Source organism: Tubulanus polymorphus, chromosome 1 (assembly GCF_964204645.1).
Source record: "Tubulanus polymorphus chromosome 1, tnTubPoly1.2, whole genome shotgun sequence".
NCBI classification, from domain to species: Eukaryota; Metazoa; Nemertea; class Palaeonemertea; order Tubulaniformes; family Tubulanidae; genus Tubulanus; species Tubulanus polymorphus.
Genome location: NC_134025.1, coordinates 13,131,696 through 13,158,663, shown reverse-complemented (window position 1 = coordinate 13,158,663; position 26,968 = coordinate 13,131,696). Strand labels below are relative to the sequence as shown.

The window sequence follows — 26,968 nt, the reverse complement described above, 5'->3', positions numbered from 1 at the left end:
CCTCTTTAAACAAGTAACTTGACGACGGGAAAAACTGGCAACAGTAAAATCATGTATAAGTACATGCATTAATTTCCTTACAATGCGCCACGGTAAATACCGTCCCTTCTGCTTTATATGTAGGCCTATACTATGATATTCATTGGCTCACCTAGATACAAGATACAAGGGTTATCTATAAAATCTTAAAATTCCCAATCCAAACTTTTAATACCCAAAATTCCGAGTTGCGCGAAAGCTACGTCAAGTGCGCGAAAACTACTGCTGTGACATGATGAAATGGTCCCTAGATAACACTTGCGTCGCAATGCAATTAGGGATTTTTTCCCAATGGGTTATTCCAAAGATGCCATTCTACCACCTACTGTCCGTCACACAAGCTTTCCACGCCACGTTTTTGGTCCGTAATTTCGTTAATAATCGGTTGATTTACCTTTGTTATGCATCAACGATTTTTAAAAAAGTTATTTTTGTTTTCATTTATGAGCGATAGTTTACTCAACATAAGCTGCCGTTGAAAAGTTGCTTTGACGTCACCACCTATTCATTAACATAGGTATCAAAATACAGTAGGTGACACCACGTGACGGGCCTCAAAAGCCGTTTTTCAGCATTACACGAGCGTATGCTAGGTAAACAATCATCGCCAATTAATGAAAACAGAAACAAATTTATGCCAATTCATAATCTATTTCTGAATGCAAATTCCTTACTGAACAAATTGATTCAAAATAGACAGAGGACGGGCGCCGAAGGACGTCCCTTTGATAAACGCATATATGTGGATTCTGGAAATTGTCTTTTAACTGAATCTGACTAGCTGACAAAGTCAGAAAAAAATGACGTCAGAATGCATCCAGTTTGAGACTTCGTGGGGGATGTTCCGGAAGAAGTATTACGTCACTTTTAAAAGGGAAAAACGGCAGCATTAGGTAAAATTTACTACCGCGATTGGGGCGGATGATTCCAGAATTAAACGAATTTGTGAATTTTCCATCTTGATTGAGTCGTTGAATATTTCTACAATGAACAGCGTTGGTCAAATGATTTTAAAATCGCCTTAGCAACGAGATCCAATTTAGGAAAATGAACGCACCGCCGCCACGTTCTACCGTGCCGGTTCGAATCCTCCCGGACTCTTGCAGAGAAGCGCGAAACATTGCGGTCGGCAAAGAAATTGGTCACCGCCCCTCTCACCAAATAAGGAAACTGGTACTGCTGGCCACGTGCCCCGCTTATTTCGGTGCGATATTCAGAAAAAAAACTATTCAAAATCTTCAGTTCTTTAGGAAAAGCATGATCCCCGGTGCATAAGAAAAAACTTAAAAAGAAAATTCTTTTTCGACCGATTGATTTCAATAAAATTTTTCTTCTGCCGATCTTTTGGATACTTTTCTCCCAGAAATAAATTTTTTTTGTGCACATTTGTGATGCACATTTTTTTTTTCTCACAGAATTCGTCTTCTTTGAAATGTGAGTTAACATTTTGCAATTCAAAGGCTAGCCAGGCCAGCAAGGGCTATGCTTGCACAGTTCACCCACTGTCTTCCTTTCATCGCCTTGAATAAATCTACTGGATCAGTTTCGTTTCACAAAGAGGTCTCCCTCCAATTTCTTCATTAATTCAGTATCAATTATCTTTTCTGTGGCCGACCCGGCCGGGGCGTTCAATGATTCTGTGTGCGTCATTTTTTCTGCATATGGGATCAATTTCAAAACTATGTGATTTTCTAACTATGTGATTTTCTGGGAGATTTACGAAACATTTGTTCATAAAAAAGCAAATTTTCTAAATTATTGTTCTTTTTTTTATCCCAGACAAACTTTCGGGTAATTTTCTTTCACAGTAGTCGACGGTGCCTCCGGAAAAATGCATTTCAATTTAATTACGGTTGAATTTAAATCAGGCTGTAACGAGGCGTCCGTCACTCAGATTTCTATTACATATTATTCACAGATCAATTGATTATTAATGAAATTACAGACCAAGACGTCGCACAGAGAGCACGTGTGACAGACAGTAGAGGCTAATTTAGATATAGGCCTAATATAACTGCCATCATTTCGAGAAGATCAGTAATTTCTGATACGAAGTGGATATTTAACCGTATACGGCAAAGTATCTACTACCGCTATTTTACCGTACATTATTACTATTTAGTATTAACTTATAAAGTAACAATAAAATCATTATATCTGGTTTAGGGTTAGGGTTTCGATAGGGTTAGTGTCGAGAGGGTGAGAAGAGGGTCCAGAAGGTTCCGTTTTACCCCTAGGGATAGGATTAGGGTAAGGTGAGGTACTATACATAGTTAAAACATTTGGTTGGTTTTCAGCGAGCTCGGTGGTCGAGCGGTATGACGCTCCGCTAGTAATTTACTAGGCTCTATCCGCTCTATTTTCTCTAACTCTGTTCTCCACACTTTCCATGAATTTTCTAAGCCGCACACCCCTGTGCACATGTGCGGCCTAAATCAGCCAATCAGCAACGATGTACGGTAAAATAGCGGAAATAAATACTCAGCCGTATACGGTAAAATATCCACTGCGTTTCTGTTAAGTTTATAGTGTAAGTTCGCCTAGTCCCGACCTTGAAGTTACCCCTGCCTTAACGGGTAGGCCACGACTCAAGGAGTTTTAAAGCATCCTTGCCTATGGACGGACTTGGTCTTAGATTTTTAGAAGATTGGAATGATCGATCGTAACTTTGTAAGATAGTAGGTAGTAGTTAGTGTAGTACACAAAACGAAGAAGAGAAGACAAGAAAGACTCTTAAACTGACCTGCACAGGTTCATGAATAACCATCTTAACCTCTTCAGATCTCTGACCTTTTCGTCAGTTTATCTATCAATATAAAGTAGTAGAATACGCCACTAGTGGGCACGGAAACAGCATAATTTGTAGCTTTGTAAATCTATAGGGCACATCTTGGTAAGAAATTTTTTCAAGCGGAAGTCAATTTAATGGCCCCATCTAGCGTCCAGAATTATGGCGATCACTGGGTTTAGTAATTCAATTCAATCCAATATATCTTTATTGTCCTTTGAGTAATATTTACAAGCGGTCTGGTTTTTTAAACTACAAACATAAGAACAAGAGGACTTCAAAGTCCTGAGGTTCGAAGAAGCAAAGTCTGATGTATAAATAATAAATTAAATAAAAAAGGCAAATTATGAAAAGAAATTGATATTTCATTAGAGAAGTTTGTTTTAAAAAATTCTGTTTTCCGTTTGCATTGTGCGCACGTGGTAATGCTATTGTTTACACCTGATGTCATCGATAAAATGAGGCGCGCAGCTCAGCCCGCTGTCAATCAACATAATTGGTTTTCACTAAAAATGCGCTTACTTGAAAAACTATGTAGCGTATCAATCTAGAATTTTCGGCACTATATCCGATGCTAAACACCTTTCTTTAAAGGTTTATTTGGTGTAAATCGGATCACAAATATTTCTGATATTTTGTTCTAAACTTTTGAAGTGGAAGCCGGTGTTGGCATCAACGTGTATGGGGTCTGTCTAAAGAACATACCTCTATAACCGCCCTGTGGTTTTTTTCGTAGGCCGCTAGTTGCCGCTAATCGGCGAAACCTAGTTGCGTCGGTAGGCGTCGCGTTGCTTGACGAGATAAGCCTCGCAACTTACAAGTGTTATCAGAGCTAGGACGTTACCCTTTGAATATAGATGTTAGACGCAGGATGATTAACTTTTGGGATAAAACAGTATCTGGAAAGCAAACCAAACTTAATTCAATACTCTGTAAAATATCTTTCAATTTATTTTTAAGGGATAAATTTAAGAGCCTTTGGTTATCATATATAAAGAAAACCTTTGATGACTGTGGTTTGTCCTGCATTTGGACGCAGCAATTCATGACTACCAGTAAATCTTTTTCAAAACGAATAAAACAGATACTCCGTGACCAGCACCTTCAAGAAACTGTATCTGCCATAAACACTAATCCGATATACACTAACTTTAGGCAATATAAAAATGATATTAGGTTAGAGAAGTATATAATAGAACTTGGTGATGACTTAGGAACTAGTTTATTTGAATTTAGGGTCGGGTCCTATATTTCACCTCTGAACAAATTTTCAAACCTTCATTTAGACAGAGCCGATAGAATATGCCCCACTTGTAATACTTTAGGTGACGAATCCCATTTTCTGTTTGACTGTACCTTACTTAACGAACAACGCAAAAACTTTTTGAATTTGAATACCTTTAATACCCTTGATATTCTGAAAAACCCAACGGTCAACTTAGCTAAATTCATTAAGACCGGCTTAGATGTATATAGATCCCTCCAATAGTATATATAGTATTGTAAATAGTTGATGTATATAATAGTATATATAGTATTGTAAATAGTTGATGTATATATATTTTGTTACGTTTTCATTCTCTAAATTTTAATCACTTCAGTGTTGTTTTGTAAATATTTGTATATACATGTGTAATAGTTTTCCTCCATATACCATGGAAATGGTTGGAGTGTAAATAAATCGTAATCGTAATCGTAAGCCAGCCTTTAAAGCTGGCTAATGTCGACAAGTGACTCGAAAGCCAAAGTTTATTGATGCTGATGTGCCTTTAACTAAAAGGGTAGTTATCCAAAACTTGTAAAAAATTTACGATACTTTAGGTTTGATTACTCCATTGACTATAAAGGCAAAGATTTTCGCTCAAAATTTGTGGAGACAAAATTTCACACCCCTTCTGATCTGTGTCAACAATGGAAGCAAATAGCATCCGAATTGAATGTAGTTTCTGATTTTCATATCAAGATGTTACTTTGATAACCGAGATTCAGATAGCATAGAACCCGGGTGGACCACTTCCTTCAACATGTGGGACGCATCCGCGTTATTAATTTCACGGGAAAAGGGTTATAGAATTGATTCCAATGGGTGGAAATCCCCAAGATAATTGAAAAAAGGGGTTGTTTATGAGAAAATACCCGTGAAAATGAAAATAAGGGTGTATGAATCTCTAAAATGTGACAAAAATTAAAATGTCGACAATTTTTAATTATCGGTATGAGGTATCGGTATCAGTATGAGGAAGTTTCGGGATTCGAACCATGTTGTATACTTCGCGTCTTCATAGAACTATAACGGAATAGTTCTATGGATGGATGGACGGACGGACGGACGGACGAACGGACAGATAGATAGATAGATTGCTCACAAAATTTACAAATTTGCGAAGAGCAAAAGCCAGTTTCAAGATACATAATTATACAAATTACAGACAATGAAATTTGACAGTACATACAATTGGTGGACATATATGTGCAACGAGTGCATTATCTGGCATTTATAACACTGCACTTAGGTAACAAATTATCTTAAACATTTCTGTAAATATAAAATGAGGTTTTTTAATTTCACGCCAGTTGTACAAAATAACTCGTTAAATTTATGCGATGTAGGATTGTTTATATAATATTGCTTGATGTACTTCCTGCGCTGGTCATTGAAAAAAGGACAAATAAATATAAAATGAAATTCATCACATACAACTCCCATATCGCACTTAGTACACAGCCTGTCTGCTCGGAGTATACGATTATGTCTCCCTTTTTCTATTGGGAGGAGATGGTTGGAACATCGGAATCTGCAAAATGATATCCTCAGATGATCAGGTAATTCAGATAAATAGTTTTCAGAGCCCCATTCAGTTTTAAAAATTCAATACGAGTCAGCAATATTAGAAATCTTACATGGCCCGTGCCTAATTAGAGAGCGCGTTCACACGCAAACCATTCACTCGATACTCAACAATGCTCAAGCAAAGCGAAGTGGATCATTTCCGGTGCCAGTTGGGATTCAAACGAAATCATTTGTCTGGTGCTAAAATTAGGCTCGGGCCTGGTCCGACGTTTTTGGTCGGGCCAAATTTGGCCAAAAATGCTCGTGTGATCGCGGCTTATGTCAATTGCCAGCGAATGTGCTTGAACTTTGTTCAGTACATAGAATAAAGCCCTGTTGGCATGCTCAAACACAGACTTCTTACACTGTATTGTGTTGTTTTTCTAGTCAAAAGTAAAGAAATGTAAAGTAAACAAGAATTAATTTAAAAAAATTAGAAAAACAATAGAAAAACAATTCAATTGAATAAGGTAGTATTAGTTAGTTAAAGTTATTGTTTTTATAATGTTTTTTTTATTAATTCTTGTTTACTTTACATTTCTTTACATTTGACTAAAATAATATTAGAAAAACAATAAACCAACTAACTTAGTATCACTCATATTATTCTAGTGCTGCGTAAAGATACTATAATATCATATATGAATATAAATTTATAAAATAATATCATAATTTGGAAAATGATAGAATTTTGAATAGTATGGATGGTACGAGTGTACGAATGGTACGAGTGTACGAGTGTAATAATATATGATTTACATATGTTATATAAAAAACAGTACGAGTTTGATTTTAAGTTATTTTATCAATTTTATACTATATTTAAATATTATTTTAATAAAATATAAAATATATTAGCTGAAAATATAAAATATATTAGTTAAAATAGGAATATGATAAATCTGTGAAGACATAGGGTTTATTTGAATATAAGACCCCCTGTCGTCCACTCGTCCATTCGTCCAATTCGTCCACTCGTCCATCAATATGTAAATAGAAATTAATCTTTTTCATTATCAAACTTAATTTGAATTATGTAATTTCTCATCTAATTCATGAATATATCTATGAGTTTTTAAACTCTTTTCATTTTTATATCTTTTATTACAAATTTCACAGCATTTAATATTATTAATTCTATCTGATAGATAATTTATGTTATCTTTTAATTCAGCGTATCTAATTTTGCAATTTTCATAGAATTCTAACAACTGTTTTATACTCTAAAATGAAAATGAAACTAATCCTGAAATCAATATAATTGATTTGATATTCTGTTGATTTTTATATATTAGATGTAATAAATTTAATATACATGTATTTTCACTCATTTAATTATTCGGTTAATTCACTAATCTGATTCAATAACTTTTTTATTTCGATGATTGTTTCCATTTAACTTCTTTAACATTTTACTCAATTTGATGTTTTCATTCATTAGATCTTTACTAATATTTTCATAGTAAAAGTAAAGTGCAGCTAATATTAAACCTCCAGCAACTAAATAATGTTTCAAATCACTTTTTCCAATTGGAATGCTGAAACCATCTATTTATTTAAGAAAAAAAATTAAAAGTAATTTGAAATATCTTATTTTGAATATTTAGAGTTGAATTATTATTTTTGAGTTATGATATTTTGATTTAAGATGGTGTGATTTATTGCTTCGAGTATAATATTTTCCACAATTACATAACGCTTTTTCATTGGGTTCATATTTAGGTGTTTCGATTTTATTGTCTAAGTTACATTGAATTCCAACATCTTTGAATGATTTTTCATTTGGAATGTCAGGGGTAAATCTTTTTTCTTCTACTCTGAAAAACATTACATAGCATTCTCTGAAAGGGCAATAACGTAAGTGTAGAAATAATGTTTTATGTGAATTTTCATTATTTAAAAGTGATTGTATTTCATCTGTAATTATTAAATGTTGATCTATTTCTTCAAATGTTGTGAATTTTGGAATTATTGTATTGAATAAGATTTTATCTTTTTCATTCGATAACTCTATCATTAGATAATGATTTTTGAATATTAATTCAGTAATATTTTTCACTTGAAAACGAAAACGTCCAGTTTTAATCAAATCTTTAATAGGAATAAAATATCTAATTCTAAAATATTTTTCTAATTCATTTAAATCGATATCTTTGGATTGTAGTATCTGTTCATTCATTTGTTAGTCATTTTTTGATTAAAATTGATATTTTCTTCAACTCGTTAATTATTCGTTATTTTTATATTGAAAATAAGAATTTAACGCATATAAATATAAATATTCACTGTTTTGAATATGAATTATTTCACTCACACTTTACTCACACTTTTTATGTTAAAAATTGATTTTTTATTATTCGAAATCTATATTTGATCTTATTTTTCTAGATTATTATGCTAATATTCTACTCTCACTTTTAAAACATGAAATTTATTTTAAAATATATTAAATTCATTTAAATAATGTTCATATATATGAAATTGTTTGGAGTAATAGGGAATATGGGGGTTCAAGTCAAAGGTTGAAGGGTCGAAAAATAAATTCGAGTGTGCGAGAATTTATTTTTCGACCTTTCGACCTTTGGCTTGAACCCCATATTCCTTATTACTGCAATACTGCAGACGGAGGTGTGTTTTAGAGTCCATGTTTATACTTTTTACGATCAACTTATTAATTAACAAAGTAACTCAACCACGTGTGATTCCTTCCATCGACAAGATTACCAAACCCTTTTACCGTTGTCAGAGGTCGGTCGCTTTGTGGTAGGCCTACCAGTATCTAAAATTTGTTAGGTCCTCCCAACCACCCATGTTGATAAAATGAACATCTGGAAATTTACATAAATTAATTGATATCTAAAAATATTTATGAAATAATTCTTGTTTCTGTGGTGCTTTTTCTAATCCTTTTGATTTGCAGACCGTCGTGGTCATGAAATAGGATATGAATACGAGAACGTCTTTCTCCGCGATTTACAAAATTCCTCCTACGAAGTAGTTTCCCATGCAACAACCTCGTATATTTGGCTAACATGGGTTGTCATATTCTTTGTTTGTCATCTTCGTAGGGATTATGATGTAAAGAAAACACAAGAAACACAAGAAAACAAGATAATGCAATACATTTCCCGGCCCAGTGCAACAGTTTAGAGATTGTTAGCTCTGTAAGTTATTTCAGCAATTTTACCTAGGAATAATGTTGAACAGGTTCTCGTTGAGCCTAGTTACATTGGTATGAATTAGAAATATTCACAAAAAGGTTTGAACTTTTGTAGGTAGTGTTAAATCAAAATGGTTCACCCTTACAAATATCCTAGTCTCCACCCTTACAAATATCCTAGATCCACCACCGGCGGTGACTTCATAGTCTTGAACTAGGACGACCCTGTTGAAGAACCAGAAATCAAAATGAGATGTGACGATATTTTGCCCTCGAGGTACGTTTTATTTTGCAACACTGTATCAAATATTCTATTTCAATATTAGTTAATGAATGATTAATCTTTAAAGTCGGGTAACATTTTCTGAGACACCCTGTATAGTATTGCCAGACTTCCCCAAAATGACCTCTCAAACCCAGGGCCGACATTAAAATTGCTAATTTGGTATCTAATCATTTATTCGTCGAAAATTGGCCATTGCTCTATATGAAATAAATTTACAGTTATGGGCCGACACAAACATTTTCGAAATCAAATATGGTCTCCTTGAATGGCCTTGACTCATCTTACCGATATATGATCTAACATTCTCATGTGAGATACCACCGCTCTACATAAGATGCATTCACTGTGACAGAATGTAAGTAATTGGAGAATGGAGTCTTCAGGCCAGAGGTCGAGCCCACTCTCCCTCTCAACCTCCGACCTGAAGACTCCATTCTCCAATTACTCTAATAATTTCATAAAAATGAACATTATTTATATGAATATCATAGATTTCGAATAGAAAAATAGGTAAAATAAATGGACAGTTAAAATAATATAAAAACTAACGAGTAATTAACGATTCTTGATTTTTTAATATTACATCTTATTTACAGAAATCAACAGAATATCAAATCAATTATAATGCTTTCAGGATTAGTTTCATTTTCAGTTTATAGTTTGAAACAGCTGTCAGAATTCTATGATAACTGCAAAATTAAATAAACGGAATTAAAAGAAAACATAAATTATATTTCAGATAGAGTTAATAATATTAAATGCTGTGAAATATGTAATAAAAGGGTATAAAAATTCAAAATCATTAAGGAATCATCAATATATTCACGAGCTAAATGATAAATTATATAATTCAAATTAAGCAATGTTGTAGAAAAATATGAAAATAAAAAGGAATAATCTTTTTATAGAAATATTATATAATTTATAATTGTATGAATGGTACGAGTGTACGAATGGTACGAATAGTACGAATGGTACGAGTCTTCCAATTCTTCCAATTCGTACACTTATACACATTTTAAATTCTATAATATTTCAAATGATCATTTTATTTTATTTTATGAATTTATATTCAGTGTTAGATTGTTAAACTGTTTAAATATTAAATTGAGTAAATTGTATATTCATAAACTAAATGATGAATTAAGAATTAGACTGTTAAATTGGTTGAAAATATAAAATGTATTGGCTGAATATGTATAAAATATTGGTTAATTAAAAAGGTACTATTTAATGTATTGAATATGCATTAAATACGTATTAAATACGTATTAATGGTATCAAATACGTATTAATGGTATTAAATACAAATTATGCTTTATTTCTGAAATTGAAGTCTCAGAAGTAATTTATTTTTTAATTTATTCATATATGATATTAAATTTCTTTACATTTGACTAGGATAATACAAGCGTGATATTAGTTAGTTAGTTTATTCAAATAGAAAAATATTAAATGTTTCTATTTTAATGTGATTTTAAATATTTACCTCCGCAAAAACAATATATTTTTTCATTAGGATTGAATTTTCTAAATACATCATCTAAATTACATTGAATTCCAATATCTTTATAAGAATTATTATTATCTAATTCACATTGAATTCCAATATTTGATGAATTTTCATTTTCGATAAATTGTTTATTATTTAAATTTAAATAATATAATTGTCTTTTTTCAATTCTTAAGTTAATCAAATCATTGTAATCTTTAGAAAGTATTAAATCATTATCTCTCACATTAAAAGGAGTTTCAAGAACATTTATTGTGTTTTCATCCAAATTAGCTTTATAATTTAAAACTGTATTGAATATTTTAGGATTTTTGCACCATTATCAAAAGTATCTACTAGTTCAGTAATTAAATATGTATATAATTTTTAATGTTAAATAATGAAAATGAGTTATTAGTTTCATTGATTTCGATTTTGAATTTGGGTTCTTCTTCTTCTGTCTTCATTTTATAACAAAACTTTTATTAAAATAAATCTAACTCATTCAAATATATATATATGGCCTGGAGACTCCATTCTCCAATTACAATGTATATTTTCGGAATCAAAATCGCCAGTCAGCCATCTCGAATGTGATTAATTTCAATTAAATAGTGTTCATCTTCATATGCCACCATAAACCTTACATTTAATGTTGAAATTGTATATGATAATGATGATTTATCTGATGTGTAATGAATCTTTATTTATGAATAATCGATATCCATGAATCATAATTTTGAATTCCTATACATTTTCCAATTCTTGTTTTATCAGGTTGAGCCGTTTCTTGCGTTTTCTTATGGTAGATTATTCCTACATTTTCATTGTAGGAATATTCCATTGCAGTCATGTGGTGAATTTTCTCTCGGTCCTGAAACGCGGTGTTGTCACATCGTTGAAAACCGAAATCACGGAAATTTCCAAAAAACACGGAATTTCTTCATTTTCACTATAAATAGTAACCGGGTTTTCCCGTGGGGATAACCACTGTCGGACAAGGCACCGGACCAATTTTTTCATTACCGGATACCAGTATGTGATTATTTAATATATCGCCAGTCAACAGTTAAACGATACTTTTCAAAATTGAGAACCTAGGCAATACGTGATTTTTGCGAACTCTGTGATACCTTGGAGTTTATTCAGTGTGATTACTCCAAGGTGATACAGAGTATCGCGGGACTGAGTGAAAGAGGGAATCTATTTTTCACAAGAGACCCGCGCATGCGCAGTTATGAAACCCGCGGCTATTGGTTGATCCCAATCTTGATCGTCGATAGTAAATGGCGGCTCTACACTATCTGTAGAGAGTCCAGAGCGTAAGGGTATGATACACAGGGTCCAAAGGATCAGAGTTAGGTTAGGGTTAGAGTAGGCTTAGATTTAGGATTAGGTCTTTAATGGAAAAAAATATTAGCTAATATGTAATAAATGTAAATATAGTAAAAAGTTGCTAAACCGGCACTCGAGCTGCGCGAGCATGTTCAAATCCCATTTTTGAAATATCAACTTCGAATTTTCTAAGACGACTGAACATACTGAAAAGCTGTTAAAGATTATTATTTAAGAACTATTTTAGAGATTTCCTGTAAATATGTTAGTTTTTGATATCTTAACTGTTGAAAGGCAATTCTGTTCAAAATCGGTATATACTAACAGTAATCTTTTAACTCCTCCTCAATGAAGAGAAAGTTTTTGATGGATAACCATATATTCTGAATTCTTATTTGAAGTTCATCACGGTGTAATACATGTATAAGAAAATAGTTATTACTGTCACAGAACACGGACGTTTTTGAAATTTCGTCATTTTGGTTGACCTATTGAACTAGGCATTGGTAGGGCTTCCTAACGTGGGTTTTATTTTCTTAAGTTAAGGTAATGATAGGCAATTTATGGATCGATTTTCAGTTCTCTGCGTGCATGCAGTGAAACAGAATATAACACTAAATCTAAAGATCGTTGACAATAATTGTTATACATTGACCAATAATTTTTTAAAATTTTTGATGCAGTTAGTTTATTTCTTTGAACGGTAATAATTCTCTCAAGTAGAGGTTCTTTTCATTCCATGCTAGACCAATCAATCAATCAATCAATCAATCAATCAATCAATCAATCAATCAATCAATCAATCGCCGCGTGGACTAGGCGTCCCGTACTCGGTACATCGCGACTCTCCCCTCGCATATTGCCCTCCACCCCTGTCTATCACTCGCCAGTTGTTCCAACTCCTCACACTTCGGTAAGTGGTAAAAATCCGCTGGGTAAAAATCCCCAATTCTTCAAAGTAGGTAAAAATCCCCCTCCTTCTGAACGTAGTGTAAGTAGAATTAATTCATATTATTGATACATATATCCGATTTATTATTGTGGAACACCAAGAGGATATCATGAGTATACAAACTATAGCATAACAAGAGTTCACAGTTCAAAAATATTCCAATTCGAATTTTAAGATATTACAAATAGAAAGTTCATTATTCTTATTAATTCTAACAACTTATTTTATTCTAAGAGTACAACTTATTTTAGTCTGTAAATTACAGAATTTATCCCAACGAAAGATTCCATTGCGCAATTCAAACTCATTTCAGTCTCATTGCAAATGAACAAAATTGGAGAAACATTTTGCTTTGAAATGTTCTTGAAAATCGCTAAGTGGGGATTTTTACCTACTTTGAATATTTGGGGACTTTTACCTGGAGGATTTTTACCCAGGGGATATTTACCTACAACCCCCACTTCAGTTAGGTTAGTTTGATATCTTCTTTGATAGGTGTAGCTGTCATGGGATCAGATAGACGCCTTAATTAGAGGAAAAATCTAATACAATTAACAAATCTGACATTTTATTTGAAAATCATAATTTTCTGGTTGGTTTGGACCAACAAGATTTTTTTCGCTTCGAGTTTCGAATGCGCCGTCATCTACATATGCATCAGTGCAAATCTAATCTAAATCTAATGTGTGAATATTAACTTTCTATAAATGATTCCAGCGTAGACAATTCACTAATTTAGTTAATACAATAGTCGTCTGGCCTTACATTTTCTAATTCAAGGCTTGTCACTTTCAAACAATACCTAATAACTGAACTTATCGTGTCTACATTGTATTGACACACAATGCCGTCCATGCCGATGAAAGATAGGACCTATGTCGTTGGGCCCTTGATGGCTTGTCCTACATGTATTGTACAGCGGCCAGCCAAAATCTGCCTTCAGAAATAATCTTGATCGGCCAAAAAATGCAACGGCCGCTACGGCTGCTACGGCCCTGACATATGTTATAAGTGGTCTTCCAACTGGCTCGACGTTCCGCTTCTTCTAGTACCAAGCAAGCTGGTGTATCTGATGGTAATCTCATCAGGTGTCCAAGAAAATGTAATCTTCTTCTGGGAATGTAGGTCCCCCCGGTAAAAATCCCCCCGGTAAAACCCCCCTGGGTAAAAATCTCCCCTGGTAAAATCCCCCCGGTAAAAATCCCCCCTGGGTAAAAATCCCCCCTGGCAAAAATCCCCCCATATACTTTTCTATAAAACTAGAGTAGAAAAAATTAACTTTTTACAACATTATATTATCAAGGAATACATAATTACATTAGATATATATTCTATTTTTACTTTTAAACCATAGTTTTTAAAGAAAATTTCAAAATTATGATAGTGTCATTTTTGATGCATGTAGCTCGCATGTCGTATATGCTAAGTCGCATAATAATGTCATTTTTATGCACGTAGCTTGTTAAATGTCACAGACTATCCGAGGTGAATATTGTGACCAACACTACGGAGAAATGCCATAATTTCAACATCACCATCTCTGTATCTGATGCATAGGTTACGTAGACGCTCCTGTTGTTGACGGTGCACATTCCGTGTTGCGCTTCATTCCCAACATAATGTTGGGTAATTCTCGTTGTTGCGCTTCATTCCCAGTATAATGTTGGGCAATTCTCGTTGATGTTACAGAGGCCTCGAGTTGAAGGGATCGGATCGATCGCCATATCGATGGATGGTTATGTCCAACTAGGTTTTGGAAACGGTTATTCCATCCTTCACAGACGATATTCGTTCTTGGGTCGATGTTTAATGTTGCTGTATTAACATTCCACTTTGCCGGCGGGTAACAGGGTGGAACCCTTCTAATGTTTATGCCCATATCAGCATCATGAGCTCGTCGCTCTCGGTATATTCCAGTAACATAAGTTGTGTCAAAATAGTTCACTAATTGATCTGTATTGGCGGGGGCAATGTCTTTTAGGTGCTGCATTGCAGCTGGAACATCAGCAACGGGCCCCTAGAATAAGTATTTTGTCTCTACAGTTATTATTCTTTATTAAACGTTTGGTAACCGTGTGTATTGTGCATTTAATGGAAGGAATTACTATACTAGGGTTAAATAAAGCAATAAAGTGCGATACAATTTTGAATCTACATTTTTTTAAACATAAGAGCTGTTGAAAGGGTTGAAAAATTTTAGTGAAATCAAATATGGGGGGATTTTTACCAGAAGGATCTTTACCTAGGGGGGATTTTTACCGGGGGTATTTTTACCTAGGGGGATATTTACCGGGGTGATTTTTACCGGGGGATATTTACCTGTTACCTTCTTCTGGCGACTGTGGTGCTCCAGGATTCGTGATTTGTGATGTTGTATAGATCTTGATTCGATATTTTCCTGGGTCATCTGATATTAATGACACGTCTCAGTAATCGGCGTTGGAATGTATCAATTTTGCCTTCTAGGGTTTTGCTCATTGCCCATATTTCGGAGTTGTATGGAACCATGCTTTATCATCCTCGCTTGCCAGGGGTCAGGTATGACTCCCGAACTCGTTTCCACCAGCCCCCTGGCCTCACGAAGCGTGATTTAATTACTGGCGCTGTTGCGCATGACGTCATATATCGATTTGCGAAATACTTCCTTGTTCAGTAAAACGTTCGCTGATTGGTCTATTTAACGGGAAAACCAATAGAAGCCTAAAGTCGTTTGTTACAAGCGCTGTGATTGGTACGACCGGATTCTGGTCGGCTAGTAACGACTCCAACGACTCGTGAGGTCAAGGGGTTCGGCGAACAGCTTTAGCGTAGTGGGTTCGAATCCCTTGACGGGTGAAGATGTGCTTTATATATAGACTGAGAACAAGCGCAGCTTTGTTTTGATTGGGATACGATTACTTGTCCCATGTCGCTGAAGGTGTTCATTGCAGTGATAGCACGTTGTTTACGCTGGGCGAGCTTGCTCCATGTCTAATTTGCTGCCCAAATATTGACAGTTTTTCCTGTCTTTGTTGGCTTGATGTGACACCGTGTATTCCTCATTTTGTCTTGGTTGGAGGATGGACGTATAAAATATAAAATAAAGAAGATGACTAGAAGATAAATCTACACGTCCATGGTGGGAGTATTCTAGATTTCTATCATTTAGTTTGGTTGGTACAGTATCTTTGATGTTTTGTACAACTGTTGAATATTGTAAGCAAGCTTATCTGTATATCCTGTTGTTACGGTTTATGGGCGAGTTAGTTCACGGTTTATTACTCACATTATTTGTACCTTATATAAATACAGTATTGGGAATAAATTCTATGTCATTTGTATCTGCGATATACGTGTGTGTGTTATTGGTCTTTGGTGCGCCCGTTTAAGGGCCCGATCGTCGCAGAGTTTTCTATATTTTTGGTCCCTCGAGCCCTCGGGCCTGGAAGTACGTGATGGCAGAAGACGGACGGCAAAGCGAAGGCTACAAAGGCCTTGTGCGGAAGAGGACAGCCCAGCGGGGACAAGTCACGATGATTTTGAATGACGCAGATTCGGTGGTCAACTCAAGAACAACTCAGGCGCCGGACATCGCGAAACTCGAACGATTGGTGCAGCGACTCGAGAGCAAGATCACGCTTCTGACTCACATAAATGAAGAAATGTTGGTGATGATAAAAGATGACAGCGTCTACATGCAAGTTTCGAATGAAGCGGAAGAGGCCATTTCGAATGCCACTGATCGTAAGTTGTTTTATGAACAATATTTGAAAAATACGACGTTAACCGCTACTAAAGTTAGAACTGAAGGATTTTGGAAATCCACAATTCCGACGCTTAAATTGCCCACGTTTACTGGGAATCTGCTTGAATGGTCTACCTTTTGGGGGTTGTTTGAATCAACAGTGCATAATAATTCAGCGTTTTCTATCATTGAGAAATATAGTTATTTGCTCGGTCAAATTAGTGGTGACGCTAGAAGTTGTATTGACGGTCTTCCTATGACTTCACAAAACTATGATAGTGCCGTTGAATTATTACAAAATCGTTTTGGTCAGACGCACCGTTGGTCAAAAGCATATTTGTAGGCTTTAACTGAATTGAATCCGCCAACAGCTGAAGTTTCGTCATTAAGGCGTTTTTATGATAGTTCTGAAACGTATATTCGACATCTCGGTTCAATTGGTATTTCTACTGAATCCTACGGCGTGATGCTTGTTCCAGCTATGTTGGACAGGTTACCTTACGATGTTAAAATGTCTATGGCAATTATGTGTAATAAGCCTGATAGTGATTGGTGTTTATCTGAGCTCAGAGAAGCTTTACTTGTTCAAATTCAATTAAAGGAATCATGCATGTCACCAGAAACGAACGCGCCCATTCAATCGTTGCATTTAAATATCAATTCAAAACAATCTGTTAATTCGAAACCCGTCAGGAATGTTACTCGATACTGTGTGTACTGTTGTAAATCTCATTTGCCATCAGATTGTTTTTATGTTACCGACGTTAGAAAGAGAAAGGACATCGTTCAGAAGGCAGGCTTATGTTTTAATTGCCTTGGAAAGCATAGAGTGAGTAATTGTCGGTCAGAAGTTTTATGTAAGTTTTGCAAAAAACGACACCACAGTAGTTTGTGTTTTGCCGTATCCCGCATGGAGCCTGTTACCGGAAATCAGGCTGACATTAGCTTTAGTGAACAGGGTAGAGTTAAGCAAAGAAGATTAATCGTATCTAATTCAGCAACTCAAGCTAATTCAGTGGTTGAAAGTGGAACCTGTCAATCAAACCAAAATATATCCTTGATAGAATTTGAAACCACAGCTGTAACCACTAATGCTAAGTTATTAGATACTGTTATGTTAAAAACTGCGGTGACGGAAGTTTCCGGTACTGATAAAACAATCATTGCTAATTTGTTTTTTGACGATGGGGCGCAACGGACGTTTATTACGTCTCAATTAGCCAAAGATTTAGGGCTTCCAATCACTAGGAAAGAGACAGTAAGCATGTCTGTGTTTGGATCTGATAAACGTAGTGTACATCATTTGGATTTGGTTACATTGAATGTCCGTTGCAATGATAGCTGTGTAGTTGTCAAAGCGTTAGTAGTACCCGAAATTACTCAGCCTATATCGGTGAATACTGCATTCAGAGATATTCCAGAATTTAAATCGCTGCAGTTTGCGGACACTGTAAATTCTGACAAGATTAATGTTCAGGTGTTAATCGGGTCGGATTTTTATTATGAATTTGTGACTGGTCATATTGTTAAATCGTCTGTTGGTCCTGTAGCAATTAGTTCGAAATTGGGCTATTTGGTTTGTGGTCCGGTAGGTATTTTTGCTGATCGTCCTGTAGCTGTAATGAGTGTATTAACAAGCGCAGGAAAAACGCCGGAATCAGTTGGTGATTTTTGGCCATTGGAGAACATTGGGATTATGCCAAATTCATCGTTTGATAATGATAAAGAATTTGTTACATATTATTGCACGAATTATATTGAAAAGCATGACAATACATACTACGCTAAATTGCCATGGCGTGAAAATCATCCAGGAAGAAAGCCACTAAATATTTGGATGGATATATGAAAGCTGTGGGTACTGGAGTGTGTAATGGGTAGTGTAGTGTGATCTGTGTGCATTTTGGTGGCCAGCACACAGATCACATTGTTCATTGGGGTTTAGTCCAGGACTCGCGAGATTTTCAACAACACGGAAGTAACGTGTAATAAATGATGACTTGAATTGCATGACTACCTACCACCCCTCATTATTCTTGGAAAACTAAACGTTCCGCACTGACTAAAAATTAGTAATAATAATCAATAACATTTTAGAAATGGCCAGAATTTTAACTTAGGTTCTATCTCATTTTTATTTTACAATTGCGATTGGTATAATTTTTTTTTAAACGGCCGTTAAGGCTTCATGTTTCGTCTGCAATTCACTGCAAATAGTTACGCAACTACGCACATTTCAGTGTTTTTGGCAGCTGTACACTCAATCGGCACCGTTCGTCACTAGCTTCACTGCGGAATTATCATTAATTAACATCGCCATATCACATCATCAACTTATATTGTGCCTTAAAACCCTAACAGCCGAAATAATTGAAATACACACACGATTTCTATCATTGAAAATTGAGAGAATGGCCGTGTTTGTGTTCTGCTGCTTCGCGTAAATCCCGCGGGGTGGCGCCACCGCGCGGAGTGGGGCCGATACGTCCAGTTCTGCCGTCAAATTTTGACGTGATAGTGAATAGAACGCATTCAACTATTGATAGATTAAGGAAATCTCCTGAGATGTTGGGAAAGTATTCGGACATCATTGTTGATCAGCTTTCAAGAATTTCATCGAAAAGGTTTCCGAATCTGAATTAGATAATTCTAATGTTAAACACTACTTCGCTCATCACCCAGTATTCAAACAGTCAGTGACGACGCCTGTGCGTATCGTATTCGACTGTAGTTTTAGTGTAGGGCGATAATCCTAGTTTAAATGACTGTTTGAATAGCGGCCCTTCGTTGTTCAATGAAATAATTCAAATACTCATGAGATTTCGCTTCGGTGAAATAGGTCTAATTGCTGATATAGAAAAAGCATTTCTACAGATTGGGTTACACCCTCGGGATCGTGACGTGACTAGATTTTTATGGCCTAAAGATCCAACCGATCCAAATTCACCCTTGAAGGTATACCGTTTTAAACGGGTTTTGTTTGGTGCGACATGCTCGCCTTTCATTTTAAACAGTACAGTTTTGTTCCATTTACAGAATAATTTGAATTCTGTTACCAACGATTTGATACACAACATTTACATGGATAATGTAGTTTCCTCCGTAGATTATGAGGAACAGGCCTTGGAATATTATTCACGATCGCGAGATGTGCTCGCTGAAGGTCATTTCAATTTACGTTCCTGGTCTTCGAACTGTTCTGTATTGAGGGAACACGCTCGAAGTGATGGCGTCTTAGAGAAGTCATTAACTGTAGACATTTAAGGTGTTACTTGGGATACCGAATGCGATTGTCTATCATTGAAATCTAGATCCATAAATACTCTAGAACCCGGTACACCTATCACGAAACGCACAGTAACGAGAGACATGAGTAAGATCTATGATCCATTAGGGTTGTTCACCCCAGTAACTGTTAAAATAAAGGTCTTTGTTCAGAGTCTTTGGAAGGATTCTTACGACTGGGACGATCCCCTGCCAGAAGTTTTGTGTTCTCGGTGGAGAGAAATAGCTGGTGATCTAAGCAATCTTCCAGAAATCTCGTTACCTCGATGTTACTTTGCCGGTCGTGATCAAAATGCACAGCTAGAATTACATACGTTTGCTGATGCCAGTATATCTGCGTATGGGGCTGTTTCATATTTGAAGTGTGGTGATGAATGTATCTTGATTTCCTCTAAATCACGGGTAGCTCCTAACAAAGAAACTACTATTCCAAGGTTAGAATTAATTGCAGCATTGATAGCGTCAAGGTTGACTGATTATATTTCTACCGCTTTAAAGGCAAATGCTCGAAATATCGATGTATATATGTACACAGACAGCCAGATCGTGTTATCATGGCTTAAGTCTAAAAAGAAATTAAGTGAATTCATTAGGAATAAAGTGTATGAAATAAGATCTTTGGTTGAGAGTACACGCTGGTATTATTGTAGGTCTGATGAAAATCCTGCTGATTTGCTCACTCGAGGTGTTGATTGTTCTAAACTACGTGAGTTGTATCAATTCTGGTTCCATGGTCCAGACTGGCTTATTAGTAATGTTAGGCCGGAGTACCTTTCGATGGCCATTGATGATTCTGAAATCCATGTTATGTCCACTGATTCTGATGCCGATGTTTTCGATGCACCGTTACCGTTTGTTGATTATAATTGTTTTTCTTCTATTGTTAGTTTGTTACGACTGTCTTCACTGGTGTTTCGATTCATCAACAATTGCAGAGCCGGAGTTACCCCGAGGCTTCACGGTAGAATTACAGCGGAAGAAATGCATTCCGCAGAATATTGGTTGATAAAATTCATTCAAGATTCTGACTTTCCAAAGGTACGCGAACAATTGACGAAGGTTCAGGGTAACAAAGGTTCTTGCTTGGCCATTGTCATTCAATTACAATTATATATAGGTAACGATAATTTGATAAGATGTAGAGGAAGATTGCAAAATGCTCCTATTATCGATTCTGCTAAGACTCCAATATTACTCCCAAAATATCATTACCTTACTCGTTTGATAGTGTACAGAGAGCATTGTTACAACTTCCATTCTGGAGTTAATTCTACTATCGCAAAACTCAGGTCTATTGGATTCCGCAGATTCGACAACTTGTAAAGAACATACTTAGAAAATGTGTTGTATGTCGCAAATGTCGCAAATTATCATGTAAACCTTACAGGCTCCCAGATCCTCCACCCTTGCCTATATCTCGAATCACAGAAGTACCATGCTTTCATTTCACAGGCGTGGATTATCTGGGGCCTTTGTTCGTAAGATCGAAAAGTGGAGATTATGTGAAAACACACGTTTGTTTGTTTACATGCGCGGTGAGCCGTGCAGTTCATTTGGAGCTTGTGTCAGATCTTACTACAGAACAATTCATATTAGCAGAGATTTGTGTCACGTAGGTCCGTACCTAGACAGCTCATTTCTGATAATGCATCTACGTTCACTTGTGCTAATGATATTCTGATCCACATTTTTTCTGCAGTAGAGTTTTCGACATATTCATCCCAACAAGGGATTATTTGGAAATTCATTCCAAAACGTGCGCCGTGGTACGGCGGATTTTATGAACGATTAGTAGCTTTGGTGAAATCATCAATTTTTAGGTGCTAGGTAGAACCTCCGTGACATTTGATGAGTTGCATACTTTAGTTACGCAGATTGAAGGTCGATTAAATGACCGTCCAATTACGTATATATCTGATGATGTACGCGACCCGGAACCTCTGACTCCTTCGTAAACTAGAACTGACTAAAAAATAAAAAAGATTAACAAGCCAGTTGATTTAGTGTATTTTTAGTCAATTCTAGTTGAATTCTAGTTTAAGATAGTTACAACTAACTTTAACTAGAATTTAACTAGAATTGAATAAAAATTCATTAAATTAACAAAGTTGTCTATTTTAGTTTAATTTTAGTTGTAGTTTTTGTTTGAGGTAAACTTGAATGATGTAAGAAAATGAAATTGTTATATCAAATTTGAGATTTATATATTTTGCGGCGGGAGAAATGTTGAATATTGTAAGCAAGCTTATCTGTATATCCTGTGGTTACGGTTTATGGGCGAGTTAGTTCACGGTTTATTACTCACATTATTTGTACCTTATATAAATACAGTATTGGGAATAAATTCTATGTCATTTGTATCTGCGATATACGTGTGTGTGTGTTATTGGTCTTTGGTGTGCCCGTTTAAGGGCCCGATCGTCGCAGAGTTTTCTACAACAACGTTGTATGCTCCCGTTACTAGCCAGTTGATATCATCTGCATACTGTGGCGTAATGGCCTGCTTTGGATCTTTACTATGTGTGGTCCTGGAGATGCCTTGATGATGGTAAATTGTCCATAGTGGGGTATGCATGACCGTGGAGATGCGACTGTTAGTATATAGGAATAAGTTGGTTCAGATCAAAGGTCGAGAGGTCGAGTGAGTAGAAAAATAAACTCGCCCTCTCAACCTTTAACCTGAACCAACTTGGTTCAGGTTAAAAGTTGATTCAGGTTAAAGGTTGAGAGGGCGAGTGAGTAGAAAAATATATTCGAGCGTGCGAGAATTTATTTTTCTACTCACTCGACCTCTCGACCTTTGATCTGAACCAACTTATTCCTATATACTACTGTTCTTGTTGTTGAAGGCTACGTGCCAGATACTAGATGAATATCATGGGACTGCGGCAATCTCCTTGCGGTACTCCAATGTTGGTTTTAAATGGTTTCCCTGTTGTTTCTCCACATCGGACTGAATTAATTTCCATGCTAGGCCACATGGGTTTATTATCTTATAGTTTACGACTAGCGAAGTTTAGTTTTAGTTTATTGCTCCAAAAAAGATATACAATTTTTCCGAGCATAACAAAATAGTATGAATAGTATAAATATAAAAGCTGGCAAATTTATACATATTAATAGCCCTAGCTATAACAACCGTGTAGCAGTCGTAATGTATTTAGATAGACTGTAATACAGGTTTTCATTACTGAGCAATTGCTTGAATTTATAATGATTTGCGCCAATTCTATATCTGTTAGGTATATACAAAATTCTAAAAGCGTTGAAAAATTCGCACTTCAGTATGAAATGATATTCGTCCCCAATAGTATTCTCGTTACATTTATTACAAACTCGTTCGTTCCGTGGTTTGTTTTCATATCTACCAGTCTCTATTGGTAATTTATGGTTGGAACATCTAAATCTACATAGTGAGATTCTTAAACTTCGTGGTAGTGATGAAAGATATTTTTCTTGTCCCCAATCAGTTTTAAATATTCTATACGTATCTAATTTAGAGGATAGTACCATCGATCCATGCCATGTCTGTTTAAATTGATCTTCTAATCTAAGTTTTACGAGTTCCCCAAGGTAGGGAATATTCGGAAAAGTTTGTTCCAACCATATATTACCAAGACCACAATTCTGTAAGATTGATTCGATACAGGATATCCATTTACTTTGCGAACCATTTAAATGACTATTATAAAGAATGCGGTACATTTTACCAGAGTATGTCTCTTCATGCAGGATCAAGTGTCCCCAAAATTTTACCATACGAACTTTGATACGAATTTCAAATGGAAACCTTCCTGTCTCACCGTATATCATCAAATTTGGTGTTGACCTCTTGAGGCTTAGCAGATATTTACAAAATGTTAAATGAATTTTTTCAATAACATCAAAATTTCCAAAGCCCCACACCTCACAACCAAATGTTAAAATCGATCCAACCATTGCGTCAAAGACTTGGAAAGCAGTATCAAAGTCAAGAGAAAATGTTGAACTTTCTTAAGAACAAATATAAGCGCCTTCTTTGCGTGTTCACAAATCAGCTTTTTACATTTTGCAAAGTTTCCTGTATAATTAAAAAGCACACCTAAATATTTAAATTCAGATACAGTTTCGATTAATACTCCATCGATATTAAATACGGGTTGTCTAATAGGCTTCCTTTTTTCGAATACAATGGCTTTAGTTTTACTAATATTGATTACTAATTTCCACCTTTTACAATAAGCGACCAACATATCGAGGTTTTTCTGAAGTGCACTTGCACTATCGGCCAATAAGATCGTATCATCTGCGTACAGCAGAACTAGTAGCTGAACCCATAGATCTTCGTTTTCGAAGGGAGATGAAATCCCTTGACAACCACTTTCAATTAATGAAGCCTCAAGGTCATTGACAAATATAGAAAAAAGCACTGGCGATAAATTTTCCCCTTGTCTCAATCCTATGTTACTAAGAAAACAACCTGAGGATTGACCCTGCACATGAACCATGGATTTGATATGTTTATACATATTATGAATTACGTTTAGGATATTTCCGGTGATACCTGTTGAGATAAGTTTGTGCCACAGTGCCTTTCGCCATATTGTATCAAATGCCTTTTGGTAGTCAACAAAAATACAATAGAGCTTTCGCTTCTTACTAAAAAGGGTGTCAATTACTGAGTGAAGGGTGAAAATGTGATCCAAAATGCTATGATTTTTTCGAAATCCGGCTTGATTTCTATTCAGGAGTTCATTTGATTCAAGAAATTCATGGAGACGATCGTTTAATATACTTGTGAATAACTTACTAATACAACTCAGTAATGTGATTCCCCGATAATTGTCCGGATCACGTGGCTCGCCTTTGTTCTTAAAAATAGGTGTAACTTTACCAATTGTCCAGTTCTCAGGGATAATCCCAGTTTCCAGGACCTTATTAAAGAGATTGACTAAAGTGGGCATTATTATATCTTCAGAGGTTTTAAGGAATTCGTTCAGTATCTCGTCACATCCAGGTGCCTTGTTATTCTTAAGTTTCTTTATACATTTAGAAATTTCCGATTCCGTAATGACTCGATTGAGGGCGTCGTCATTGTCAACATCGATAAAGTTATTTACATCAAAATAATTACTATCATCGTCGTCGTCTGTTGGTATTTGATTTAGTTTTGAAAAATGATGAAAAAGGTCAGATAGGGAGGCTTTACAAACATTTTGTTTGGCTTTAGAAAAAAACTTCCAATAAGCTCTTGGATCGGTTTTCGACAGTTTTTTCAAAAGGTTATTTTGATCCAAAAGGTATTTTTGTTTCGCTTTTTTAATAGCCAAATTGTATTTCCTATAAGCCAAATTCATGTGTGTTCTTCGTTGTGGTGTTGGGTGTCTTTTACAGCTCTTTCTTGCTCGCCTATAACATTTTCGGTGTTTTAAAACTTCAGGGTCAGATAAAAACGGCTTTTTACGATTATTTTTTGGAACAATCTTTTTTCTACCCATTGTACGTTCGGAAGCTCCAATCAATGTCTCCGTTAAAATATTATTCGCAGTTTCACAATTTATTTTGTTATCGTTTAGATCAAGATTTAACTGACTTAATTTCTGTTGGTCAATAGCATTCCTAAAGAGACCCTCTTTATCTTTTGACCACCGGATTTTGCCCTTCTCTCTGGGTGGTAGAAACTCATTCCTTTCAATATTACAATCTGAGGCTAGAGTACAATAAATAGCACAATGAACATCGGACAGTATACGGTCAAAGTCCATAACATTAAAATCAGAGCATTTCGTGAAAAGTTCAGCTGACATTAAAATATAATCCACAACATGATGATTTACGCCCTTTACACAAGTAAATTCTCCAACGCCCTGATCTTTTCCTAATCTTCCATTTGCTACAAATATATTATGATTTTTACACAGCTCTAATAATCGATAACCCCAGTTATTCACGTATTTGTCCTTATTTTTTCTGCTTAAAAAACCACCATTTATCATTACAGCTAGACTATTAGCAGATTCATGGAATATCTCATTTATAGCTAGAATATTAATCAAATTTTCATCATGCACAACGTAATCCGGTAACTCTTTAGTATATGCATTAAAGTCGCCGCATAAACAAATAAATGTATTATTATCTGACGTTAAATTAATCATATCTGTATCTAGTTGGTCAAACATTTCAGTTTTCCCGTAACTACTCGACACCGGTGGTATGTATACACCTCCCAAGGTCAGGTTTTTATCCCAACCTAAGTACGACTTATTCAGTTCAACCCAAAGTACATGGCTTGATGTTTTTGGTAGAACTTTAACATAGCTATTAAGATCTTTCCTTATGGCAATTAATATACCCCCCGATTTTCTCAGAGCTAATTTAAATCTATTGTTCATTACCACATAGAAACCAAGCGTATCAAAATATTCTTTGACCCATAATTCGTCTGTTTCATCAATTTTAGTTTCTGTTAATACAATAATATCTGCGAGTGTACAAAAGTTGTTGAAATCCAAGGAGTCTATCTTTGTTTTTAATCCACCGACGTTTAAACTATATAACCGCAACTTATCAAAGTTAGGAAGGCCAGACGATTGTATGTTACGCTCGACAGTTTCCTATTCGTTTTCTAACGCGGCTCGCGCATTCGAAATTATATCGCTTAGATCGATGAGATTGTTATTCGCATTGGGGGATTTGGGATTTAACGGTTGATCTAGGGTGAGCATCGTATCATCAGGCTCTAACATTTCGTTAACAGAGGGTGTCTTTGTTTTTGTGCTGTCCATCGGGTTTTCTGCCGTTGGTGTCGGATTGTCCACCGGTTTTTGTTGGTTTTTCGGTTGGTGTTCTGCGGCGATAGTGGGGTTTCGGACTGCCTGATCGGCCAGGCTTCGGCTGTGCGTATTCGCTCCTGTCGGTGGTGATCTCATGTTTGGTTTTCCGTTACCCACTGGTGACCAACGCGTAACTTTCACTATTTCGCTATCGATAACTTTGAATGAGTCTGATTCATACACTAACCTATCATACGTAACAAATGCTTTCACGTGGGGTTCTTTCGCTTTGATTTCACGTAGCTTATCGAGGAGAATTTTG

General features: G+C 35.6%; 1 protein-coding gene across 1 annotated transcript in view; it reads right to left on the bottom strand.

The window, feature by feature from the left end:
- Window positions 1-2,939, bottom strand: part of LOC141901094 (cell division cycle protein 27 homolog) — a 35,362-nt gene extending 32,423 nt beyond the window's left edge. The window contains exon 1 of the mRNA XM_074788177.1: window positions 2,783-2,939. Coding sequence (XP_074644278.1) covers window positions 2,783-2,806 — 24 coding nt within the window. The 5' untranslated portion in view covers window positions 2,807-2,939. The remainder of the gene's footprint in view (window positions 1-2,782) is intronic.
- Between the last annotated feature and the right edge of the window lie 24,029 nt (window positions 2,940-26,968).